General features: G+C 36.4%; 1 protein-coding gene across 16 annotated transcripts in view; it reads right to left on the bottom strand.

Moving 5' to 3' along the window:
* The window catches only part of LOC113068748 (receptor-type tyrosine-protein phosphatase mu-like), a 156,291-nt gene that overhangs the window by 63,155 nt on the left and 79,826 nt on the right, over positions 1-13,310 (bottom strand). For all 16 annotated transcript variants that reach the window (XM_026241593.1, XM_026241596.1, XM_026241599.1 and 13 more), the window contains exons 10-12: positions 8,647-8,848; positions 8,459-8,561; positions 53-326 (exon numbers count right to left, since the gene is read on the bottom strand). In XM_026241593.1, coding sequence (XP_026097378.1) covers positions 53-326; positions 8,459-8,561; positions 8,647-8,848 — 579 coding nt within the window. The remainder of the gene's footprint in view (positions 1-52; positions 327-8,458; positions 8,562-8,646; positions 8,849-13,310) is intronic.

Raw genomic sequence — 13,310 nt, 5'->3', positions numbered from 1 at the left:
TGTGCGCTGTGGAGTGTGTGGAGTGTGTGGAGTGTGTGGAGTGTGTGCTCACCCCGTTGGCCGTGCTGACGGCCTGATAGTAGACGCTGTAGCTCTTGTGTGGCAGCAGAGGAAGGTTCCAGAAGCCGTCGTAAGTTCGGTTGTCTCCGACGGTGAAGGGCAGCGGCGTCTGGATGCGAGCGGCTGGGAACTCTGCGGTGAAGTAGTACTGTGAGTTCAGCACGGACGCGTTCTGGAAGTGGATGGGAATCGGGTAACAGCGCAGGATCTCAGCGGCTCTCCGGGAACGACGCGGACGCTCCTCTTCTACCACCACCTGATACACACTGCACACACACACACACACACACAACATGTGAGATGTTGGAGGGATTCTGAGAAGGAACTGCAAATATACAAGATATACTTGTCAAACAAAACAAAATAAATACATAAACTTAAGTGTTTAGTGAATTTAGTGTTACATTTTTCCCAATTCCAAAACGGTATGGTATGTTTTCTACCTTAATAAATAAATATTTAGATATTATTATATTTTATATATATGATATTTATCTCCCAACCTGTTCTTTGTAGCAGTCAGTCAGGAAAATAACTATTTATATTTGTTAAATAAAATAATACATACAAATGAATAAAATAACAATGTAAAATGTGGTATAAAAATATATAAAATCAAAAAATATATATATTTAAAATAAATGATGATATGTGTGCAATAGAAAAATATTTAAATCAATAACAATACATAAAACATGTAATATAAAATATCTAAAATGTAAATTAATCCACACACACACACACACACATATATATGTTTTGTATTTTAAAATGTTAAAATTCTATTATGGCATTCCGACAAGACACCTGTGTTATGAGCAAGACAGTGTGAGCTTCCAGCAGAATCTGGCGTAAACATCTGACTGGCAAATCACAAACACACAGCAGCCAAACGGCTTCAGCAGGAACATATGAGCGGCGTTCCTGGAAAACACACTGACTCCATGTTTGCTTCAACAGGACAGTGTTTAGCCGGGATAATCCGCTGGACCGGCACCGGCGCTGTGATGCGAGCCAAGAGTCTTCCTCTGAACACATTTAATTAACTGGCTAAAGCCGGCGGCCCGAGGCTCGCGAGAGAGACGTCTAATTTATAGCCAGATCCATCTGCAGGGGATTTAAACAGTATGAAATAAAACCAGATCACAGTCCAGCCTCGCTATTCTCTGATATTAAAACACTGAACTTTGACACACAGGGCTGAATTTCTACTCAAGCCCAGAGGAAAAGAGCCAAACAGCAGCAAATGAGAGTCGGGTCTCGGCACGCTGGATATGGAGGAGAAATAATGGAATACCAAAAGACGGATGGGAAGCTTTTTTCTCCATTTCGCCAGGCAGATGAAGGAGTCTTACAAGGATATGGGCGTCTGAGACATGCTGAGACAAATCAGATGAAGGTGAGAACACAAGCTGCAGAGCGGCGGGTCGCATTATTACACCGGACTTCCTCCTGCACTTCCTGCACATCCAGCAGATGGAGAAACACAGGAGACAAACGAGCTGCTCTCTCAGAGATCAGAGATCACTAAACACTTCAGCTACCTGTGTGCTACAGTCAACAGACTACATCCACACACACACACACACACACATCCATCCACCCACCTACACATCCCTCCATCCATCCACCCACACATCCATCATCCACCCACACATCCCTCCATCCACCCACCCACCCACACATCCATCATCCACCCACACATCCATCCACCTACACATCCATCCACCCACCAACACATCCATCCACCCACCTACACATCCCTCCATCCACCCACCCACACATCCATCATCCACCCACACATCCCTCCATCCACCCACCCACCAACACATCCATCCATCCATCCATCTACACATCCATCCACCCACCAACACATCCCTCCATCCATCCACCCACCAACACATCCATCCATCCATCCATCTACACATCCATCCACCCACCAACACATCCCTCCATCCATCCATCTACACATTCATCCACCCACCAACACATCCATCCATCCACCCACCCACCCACACATCCATCCACCCACCAACACATCCATCCACCCACCCACCCACCCACACATCCATCATCCACCCACACATCCCTCCATCCACCCACCCACCAACACATCCATCCATCCATCCATCTACACATCCATCCACCCACCAACACATCCCTCCATCCATCCACCCACCAACACATCCATCCATCCATCCATCTACACATCCATCCACCCACCAACACATCCCTCCATCCATCCATCTACACATTCATCCACCCACCAACACATCCATCCATCCACCCACACATACACCCACACATCCATCCACCTACACATCCATCCACCCACCAACACATCCCTCCATCCATCCACCCACACATACACCAACACATCCATCCACCCACACATCCATCCATCCATCTACCAACACATCCATCCACCCACACACACATCCAACAATCAATCCACTCATCCATCAACAAATCTTTCCACCCACAGATCCATCTACCAACACATCCATCATCCATCTATCCATTCATCCATCCATCATCTATCAATCTATCTTATCCGTCAATCTATAAATCCTTTCACCCTTCCATCAGTTAATCTATTTGTCCATCCATCCATCCATCCATTTATCCATCTACTCATCCCTCCATCCACCCATCATTCTATTCATCCATCCATCCTCTATCAATCCATCCATTCATCCATCCATCCATCCGTCAATCATCCATCCATGCAATCATTATACATCCATCCATCCTTCTATATATTCATTCATCCATCCATCCATTATCCATCCATCTATCCATCCATTTTATACCATCCACCCACAGAACCATCCATCAATACATTATATACCATCCATCCACCCACACTTCCATTCATCCATCCATCTTCTGTGTTTTATTGAAGCGTTTTGTATTTGTATATGTTTGCTCTCTTCTCTAAGCTCTGTTTATTACAGCAGCAGTGAAGTCAAAACTGCAGCTCGACTCTTTCAAATGAAACCGCAATTAAAACCTGTGATTGGTCTAATTAGCTGAACATTACCCCAGACTGATTGATAATTGAATTAAGAGGGCTTTAGGTTAATCAGATACGGATTAATTATTTCACAAAGGTTAATAGAATGAATAACTTTTGTTGGGGAATGATTTATTAATTCCTTAATCGCCTACATGATGTTCAGCTGTAAATCTGCTGAAATACAGCAATAAAATCTAATAATCTGAAATAAATATTACATCCATACACACACATTCTGCATTTATAATCACAGATGTCTTCAGATCTATGTGGTTATTAATAACATCAAAATCTAAAATAAAGATTTTCATCAGAAATATAATAAAAATATATAAAATCTGATTACATTTAAATAAATTGTTAAGCATTTATATTCATAAATACAATTTAAAATGTAATTTCTTCTATTGCAAAAACAAGACCATGAATATACAAAATATCTTACTACTGTAGTTACTTTATTGTACAATTTATATTTTACCATTTAATTCCTAACTTTTCAAAATCATAAAATTAAAATAATATAAAATAATAAATTTAAGTTTATATGGATAGCACTTTAACAATAAAAATCGTTGCAAAGCAGCTTCAAACTAAAAATAAGGCCTTTAAATTATATTTAGAAGTAGCTCATAAATACATACATTTAAGATTTTAGTAATTTTTAGTGATGTGGTATTATATTTTTTCTAACTTTTCCAGTTTAATTAAAATTAATAAATATAAATAAACATGAATAAATTAACTTCACAAGTTTAAGTGCTTTCAGTGTGGTAAGTTGGGCTATCGGAGTCTACTTTATATCAATATAAATTGACATGAACTTTACACAAGGTAATAATGACTGTAAATGTTACTGTTTTTAGACATGTAGGTTTTCTCTTACTCACATCCGTCAGCTTCGTTCATTCACCTTAGAAACTCGTCCTTTAATTAACGTGGAGCCAGGGCAACCGAAGCCACCGGAGCGCTATGTGAGCGGATGCTCGTTAGAAACACATAATCAGCAGACGGACAATACAACAAACCAATAAAACCTGCATCAACATCAACAGAGCGAGAGAGATGACTGCAGCCCAGGTCTATTACTCTCCAGAACACCATTGAGAGATGATCAGATGATTCATGCTTCAGTCTAAGAGTGATATCTGTGAACTTAACGTGTTGATCAGAGGATTTAAAACCATCTCTGATTTATTCCCTCTCTCTCATAAACCTGTCAGATTTACACCTGCTGGGGATCAGCGTCTGAACACAAAACACAAAGCCACTGATTCAGATCCAGATTCAGATTCAGGCAAATTTACAGTCCAAGACTCTGAGACAGGAAACAGATTTCAGGATGGATTCTAGAAAAACCCCAACCAAACCTGTCCAGGCCATTAAATAAAAAAATACTGTACTGTGGTAAAAGTATTAAAGCCACATAAAGTATTAAAGTAAATTTATTTTATTTTAAAATAAATTAACTTTATTTTCAAATAATAAAATAATATATATATTATTATTAAAGAAAGTCCTCATTTGAAAAATATGGTGAGACAAAAATTTAATTTAAATAAGATTGAATAAAAATAATAAAAATGAAATAAACTATTAAATTAAATAAGAGAATGCATAACAGTAAAGAGAATATTTTAATATTTTATATTAAAAAAAAAATATGAAAATACTGATTCTAACACTAAGCCTCATTTTATTTCTTTTTGGTGTCGAAAAAAGTTGAGCCCTCAAAAAAACAGACCAAAAAAAAACCTCCTAAAATGTTATGAAAGATAAAAATACTGTTGTGAATTCCACAGAAGCTAATAAAAATCAACTTTGAATAAAGTATCATAAAATGCCACTCGGGGGGCTGTAAAACCAGCACGACTGCTGCTTCTGCCGTTCTTTAAGAGGAACCGGGGAAATCAAAGAGGATAAAGATTTCTAAACATATAATCCACGCAATAATAAAAGCTGCTTTGTGTCATCACAGAGACTCTCCTGACTGAACCCGAGTCCTGAAGAAACAATAGCAGTGGATAAACAGAGAAAAGAGCAGAGGCAGATACACGGCGCCCCGGGGGACGAGAGCGAGAACGATCTGCAGGAGAAACTATCTCCAGAAACAGAGGAGAGAGAGATGAAAACTGCTGCGTGGGAGACACAAACAGTAGCGAAACTGACAGACGCTAGCCCTGATCCCTTACGAGCGCATTGTGGCAGATGAGTGTGTCCTGCCAGACATCAGAACACATCTCATCTTCTGTGAATAACTGGAGAGAACACGGCCAACACGCGCTCGCTTTCACTTCAGTCCCACGCACTCGTATTCAGAGCAGTCCAATCACATTCATGATGAGCATGAAACATCTGCTGCTTGAGACGCGGTTTAATCTCGTTTCGGCCTCACTGTCATGTTTTCACATTTACACGCATCAGACACAAAAGACAAACCAGCTGTGACCAATTTCTGCCAAAACACACACCGTGATACTCACTGGAAAAACTGTGTGAGCATGGAGCCACACACACTTTATTCAAATAATACTTAAAATAGTAGATCTTTATTGTCAGGAGCATAAGATACATATTTCTATACTAAAAAAATAAAAAAAATAATAAAATAAAAAAATATTTAAGGTAAAAATGCTAATTTTCTATTATAAAAAATTATTAGTATACATTGAAAATTTGCCGTAAGCATATATTTACACATTTTTTTTGCATCAAAGTAATAATAATTTAGGGTAAAATTTAATGTCTTAATTTTTCAAAAAATATTTTTGATACTTATAGAGTATAAAGTCACACACAAAAAAACTAAAATAAAATTAAAGACACTTTTTGTATAAATAAAGTAAACAAAAATAAAATAAATGTAAAATAATAATAAGCCAAATTAATTGTAATTGTTGTAATAACAATAATGGGAATTTTAATTGAAAATGTATATATATATATATATAAAATATTTTTGATGTTTGAGATTTTGTTTCATCTCACATTCGTGTTTTTACATTTAAACGCATCGAGTATAAAAAACCTCGTCTCAAACCAGCTGTGACCAATTTCTGACAAAATAGACCAGGAATGCGAGAGCGTCTAAAACAGGTTTCTACTTTCATCCAGCTGTGCCACTTTGCTGGGTGCTTCTCTAATGTCCCCCCAGCTTCACCTGAACACCGTCTCAATCACATGATCTCTGTCAGAAACATAAAACCTGTTACACTGAGCTTGAGAGACATGAACCGTGCTTTCATCAAAACAATGTTTTTTTTCTATATTTTATTTCAGGTTTAAATAACTTAATTTTTATCCAAAACATGTTTTTTTAATCTTTGTTTTTATAGTTTATATTTTTAACTAACTTCATTTTTATCCAAAACATGTTTTTTAATCTTTATTTTTATTGTTTATATTTTTAACTAACTTAATTTTTAACCAAAACTTTTGATTTATTTATTCTTAAATAACAATCTGAAAATGCTGTTCTATGAACCTTTTCTCTGTTATGAGAACGTTCATCAAATATAAATAAGGTTACAAGGACGTGTTGTCCTAACATTTATATAACTGTTAAAAAATGTAAATGAAAGTTGTGAGAAAATTCCCTGTTAAGTATCTTTTCTGAACTTGCTAAAAGTCGTCAGAACTCTGGACATGACATCCTGCTGCCGTCTCGACTTCTGCTTCTGTTTCTGTGACTCTTAATGGAGGCTTTTAAGCACCGCAGGAGCAGAGTCACAGCAGACGACGGACAATTCCATCTGCAGCTTCACGCTGGTCCGCCGAAGCTCTTTCAGGCCTGTTTGAGCGCTGTAATAAGAGCAGCTCGTGGGGTGATCTGGTATCACATCATCTGTGTGTAACGTCTCATACAAGTGTTTCAATAACACTCACATTTCCATGCATTCACTCTGCCGAGGCTTTTATCCTCACTCTCTGTACCACACAGGTTGCATTAAATGCGACCCTCGATCAGAACGATCTGCCAAATAATGAAGAAGCTGCAGACATTATCATCACGAGCACAAACACACATGAAGTGCTGCTGAGAATCCCTCGGCTGTGAGAGGAATCATAGGAATCAGTCTCAGAAGGCAGGAGACATCAGGACACAATCTAGCACTGCAGGTTTCTGAGCGAAGGAAACAGTGTTTTCAGCATGAGACATCGGCTTTGCTCTTATCTTCAAAAGACAAGAAGAGCATCAAGCCGGGGCAAACACACAAACACTGACACCACATTAACAGAGTCTAAAATGAACAGCGTCTCAGCTCAGTTACTTTTGATCAAAGTCAAAGGACTTTTTTTTATTTTGAAGGGATTACATAATAATAATTGTTAAGAGATGCACCGATATATCGGCCGATAATCAATATATTGGCCTCCTTGTAAATTACACTATATAATCAACCCTGATATAATAGATAGTTGAAAAAAAATTGCTCTTATCAGCCGATACTGATTATCAGCCGATACCGATTATCAGCCGATAATCGGTATCGGCTGATAAGAGCAATTTTTTCCACTATCTATTATATCATGGTTGATTATATAGTGTAGTTTACAAGAAAGAGCCAAAACAGGTCAGACTGAAACTCATACAGTTTGTGAAGAAAATCTCTTGTGTTGAATCTAGGGCCGTCAAAATGAATGTGATAAAAACAAAATAACAGATTAAAAAAAGAGCAACACTGAATATTATAAGTTGAATATAATAGCCCCATTATTAATTTTAACCTTTAATGATTTTTCCTTAAGAAAATCAAACTATCGGTATCGGCAGATATTATTCTGAATAATTGGTTATCGGTAACGATGGAGAAATTCTGTATCATACAGCTCTAATAATAATATTTATACTTGATATTATTATTATACATTGTGATTATAACAATGTATGTTAATATAATTATTGATAAAATTTACAAAATAAAATTACTTGAAATAAACATTTGAAAAAATATATATATTTCAGTTGAAGTGTTAAATTATCAAACTAAATAAATTGAAACTAAAAACTAAAACTTATAAAAATGACAAAAATGTAAACTTTAAAATGAATTAAAGTGAAAAATATTACAAGTGCTCAAATTTAATTGAAAAAACAAAAATAGCACATAAATGACTAAATTAAAATAACACTGAACACAGCTGCACTGTAATATAAAAATAAATACAATAATAAGAAAATAGACAATTGTTATTATTATTATTATTATTATTATTATTATTATTATTATTATTATTATTATTATTAATAAAAATATATAATATTTAATTATATATATTAATATATACTATATTTACAAACACTTCTCAACACAATAAAAGTTAGACAGACAGACAGATAGATAGATTATTTTGAACTCTAATGTGATGAAGACGCACCTGACCGGTGCTCCGCGGCTCCGGGCCGGTTTCAGCAGAACGGTCACCGTGCTGTCGGTCTGATTCAGCGGCGTCTCCTGCTCGTATCCCGGCATACGTGGCGCTGTTATGATGGACAGGTGACCGTTAAGCATGTCAAAAACACACACACACACACACATACACACAGCTGGGGCGGCGGCTCTTACGTGAGATCTTGGTGGTGAACTGCGCGGTTTCGGGCGGCCCATATCCTTTGACCGTACTGGCTCTGATGGTGAAGGAGTACGTGGATCCGGGATAGAGACCCGTGAAGATGTGCGATGTTTCGTTGCTGAACTTCAGAATGTCCCCGCTCTGACTGGACAGATTAAACTCCGGGTCGAAGGAGCTGACGGCCTTATAGAAGATCTGAAGACACAAAAACAGCACATCACAGGAGGAAGCCCCGCCCACAGTGCCATCTCATTGGTCCAAAGTCCCACTGCGCATTATTGTGAAACATACGATTTATTTTCTTATTGTGTTTGAAAGTTAGTTTAAGACATAAATATTAGCATTCTAATTTGTAGTGTAAAATACAGTATAATTATTAATATAATTTTACCATACAATATATAGTGATATATTTCCGTCTTCATTTCTATAAAAGTTAAAATAATAATAATTAAAAATAACAATTTACATAAATATTAGTATTGTAAAATAAGAGTAGAATAATTTATTTTTTATTAATAGTTTTGTAATATAATGTAATTTTATTTTACAGTACAATTTTAATTTACAACGGAAATATATTTCGGTCTTCATTTTTAAAACAATACTTACAATAAAATAATAATAATGTAACAATATAAATGATATATTATAATATAATATATTCATATAATTAATATACAATTACAGTAAATTGGAATTTACAAAAGTGATATGTTTCTGCCAATTTGGCCAAAATTATAAATTTCATTCCAATAAAAAGAGGTTTGAGTCAACTTTAAAGTCTAGCTGCAAAGCCAAAATAAAACCCTTAATAAACATATATATTTGATCTATTTATTTGCATGTCATGTGACCATTAACAGATATCAGAAGGCTGGAAACGTGAATGTTTCATGAAATTATTTCATTTCAATCTCTGGTGGGCTTCAATTAAATATTTCATGTCTAAGGTGGACCAAATCACTTGTGAATCCCTGATTTTAAAGAAATAAAGTGTTTGTCTTGAGCTTTAAAACGCAATAACACAAGACTCAGAGCCATTACAATTAGAGGAAACAGGGAAGCGTTTCTGTGTATGATCTCACTCTTGTTCTCTCTGATTCTCTTCTGCTCTCTGCGCTTCTAATATAACTTCATGAAAAGTAGCTGAGCCTTGATTTGAATAAATCATTCAGCTGCTAATGGGCAGCGCGGCTAATGCCACATCATTCTGCGTCCAATTTAAGGCCACAAAGGGAGCGGCGATGGGACTCGTCAGCTGTGAAATACCAAGTGGTTCGCTGCTGTCAGTCTAAGACAGGTAGATGGATAGACGGCCACACTGAAGGAATACCAAACCAATCAATCCCAGGGAATAGAGCTGATAAATAATACACAAACAATTCAGCAACAAATGCACAGGAATTACAGGCTGGAATACACTGGATTTATTAAACGTAAAGTTTATTCTCTCAAAACAGTAAAAGCATGCACCTGTAAAAGACATGCATGTGTTTGTTCAGTCAGTATTCTGTCTACTAATAGGGATTTTGTCAAGCAACAAGCTCCGCCCCAAATGCATGCTATTGGTTGAGCTAGGGGTTTTCAAACTGGGGTGCAGGGAAAAGTTTAAAAATAATAAATCTAAATAAAATTATTACTCTAAATAAAGAAAATACATAAAAAAATACTATAATTGAATGAATAAATAAATAATCAAATAATAATTAAATTAATAAACATAGTAAATAAATATATGAAAAGAAATAAAAATAGATTAAACGATACAAATTATATTAAAATAAACTAATAAATAATAGAAAAAATATATTAAAACAACAAGTAAACAATAAAATACTACAATATAAAAAGATAATAAACCAAACAGTACAGTAAAAAAAAGTCGTAACTTAATAGAAATTAAATATAGTATATATCGATATCTTTATCCATGAAAATATACAGCTGTCTCACATCAAGGTTATCAAAGTTAACTAAAAAACAAAACAAAAATGTGCTATTGAAATAGAAACAAAAACAAAAACAAACACAAAAACAAAGTTACTAAAACTTCATACTATATATATATATATAAACCTAAATATAACCTAAATATACATAAATGTGTATTACAAAAACACAACAAAATTACAAAAACTTTAATAAAAAAAAAAAAACTAGAAGAGCACCTCAATGATACTAGAATCAGACTGCTTCACATGAGGATGATCATATGTGGGGGTCCATGTAATATAAATAACCAAAAACATCTGCGTTTAAAGCAGTTCTCCACAATACAGAAACCTGACAGGAGCAGGAGTGAAATAAAAACACACGTATCCAATTCATAAAGGTTATGGAGGCCTGACCCCAGATCAGGACATTTATCATGATCACAGCGCTGCTCCATCATTACTGTGTTTCTGAGCAAAGCACTTAACCCACAATGCACTGGGGCGACTCGCTGTCTGTGCAATTATTGCTCTGCACGTCACTGCAGCTAAACGACATCACCTCAACTCCACAGAAACACTCCGTACCGGCACAAACCTACGTGAGCTTCCCGAAATGCCACAGAGGAGCGATCCTGCCGGAAGTCGAGCGACTCTAATCAGGCAGAAAGCTTTCGTTCGCTCCTTCTCCCTTTGCAATCGGCACAGATCTCCACTCTGACAGGCGAGCTTGAAGGCGAGCGCGATGACAGAATGTAATTTCATAACGTGAATCTGACAGCTTAATTGGTCACATTTCCACAAATGAAGTTCTGCAACAATGACTCTTTTGAGCCGTGCTTTGTTCCGAGTTTCCAGCCGCAGAATGAGTCACGCGCTTCAGAAATCACAAAATGAGCACACAATGTAACCGCCAAAATACACTGTGTGCTTCAATAATAGACGGACTGAGACGGCGCTCGCGACACATTTCACTTCCATAATGCAATGCACTCGGAGTCTCTCAAGTCCTTGCATTTTATAGATGCAAGTTTATTTGCTGTCTCAGTGATGGATGCCCTGCAGTGAATGGGTGCCGTCAGAATGAGAGTCTGATAAAAACATCACAATAATCCACAGCACTCCAGTCCATCAGTGAACATCTGGAGAAGACAAAACCTGAAACACATCCAGCATTAAGATGATTTTAACTCAAACACATAGAGTCTATAATCCATAATAACACTTCCTCCAGTGAAAAAGTGTTCTGGTCTGAATCAGGAGAGAAATCTGCACAGATCAAGCAGCGTTTAAACACTTTTTCACTGGAGGAAGTGTTATTATGGATTATTTGAGTTAAAAACATCTTAATGCTGGATTTGTTTGATCTTTTGTCTTCTCCAGATGTTCACTGGAGTGCTGTGGATTATCTCATTCTGACGGCACCCATTCACTGCAGAGCATCCATTGCTGAGAAACTGATGCAATGCTACATTGCTACATTTCACTTCCATAACGCAATGCATTTCCTAGTTATTCAACAAGCCATTTCACATTTAAGAGCTTAAGCTATTCAATGCAGATGACTAATTATGTAGATATCTTTTTTGATAGAATAAAACTGCACTCAGAGCAGGAGCTGAATGGGTGTTTTTTCCTGTGGAGGGAACATGTTTCCTCCTGCCACATTCCTGCTGCGTGAGCTTCCTGTGAGTCCACCGCTGCGGTATGTGCTTCTGTTTGTTCCTACAGTGCCCTACAAATCCCAGACTCTTTTACTGCCACCCAAACAATGAGAATCCCCTCCGACGGTTTGCTCTTCCACACGTCAGATCAGGCTTCACCTGTACTTATAACAACGTCAAAGATAACAGTCGTCCTTCAGTAAGAGTCAATATGGAGAGCAGCTAATCCAGATAACAAAAATATGTGCAAATATATTCAAAACGTTCTGTTTTTGAAATAGTTGGGAAACATTTTTTCTCAGTCATGCAAACGTTAAGGGAACATTCCATTTGCAGTCGTCATGGGAACGCTGCTTTTGAATGTTCTCTGAAACAATTGTAGCAACATTAAAAAAAATGTTACATGAATGTTATTTAAAAGAACATTCGGAAGTAATAGCTACATTGTGGCACCTCCCATCCAATAAATCGCTATATGCTTTGTGTATTACTTTGATATGAATCCGTCTCAGTTCAAATTCTTTCCATTTCATTAAAATATTTAAATATGAAATAGCATTTTGGCGCTGTTTAATGTGGAGTGACACATCATCTCTTTCGCTTTAACAGCAGTTACAGCACAAAATAAACATGAATGAACATCTGAATGTACTGTATGTTAAAAGAAAGAGTACTACTTCCCAAAATCTCATGTAAACGCACAATCAGAGTTTCAAATGTGGAGAGATGACAATAGCAATGCATCACATAACGTCAGCTAGAAGAATGAACTGAGAGGAGCAGTTGCACCATATAACATATTCATTATCATTATCAAATATATGTTCTTTAATATTTCATTTGTGTTTGACTAAATCCCTCAAACAGACGCCATTTAAATGTTTATTTAAAAAAACTGATTGGAGTAGAAATTTCATTGTGTCATTTAAAGCTAATATTACAAAAACTTTGAGTAGATTTTAAGTGTTTGTATTAGGGCTGTCAATCGATTTATTCAAATTGATATTTAATCGCAATTAAATCGCGTGACTGTCATGAATTAACTCACAAAGCAACTTA

Source organism: Carassius auratus, linkage group LG49B (genome assembly GCF_003368295.1).
Source record: "Carassius auratus strain Wakin linkage group LG49B, ASM336829v1, whole genome shotgun sequence".
NCBI lineage: Eukaryota > Metazoa > Chordata > Actinopteri > Cypriniformes > Cyprinidae > Carassius > Carassius auratus.
This window is presented reverse-complemented; position numbering and strand designations above follow the sequence as displayed.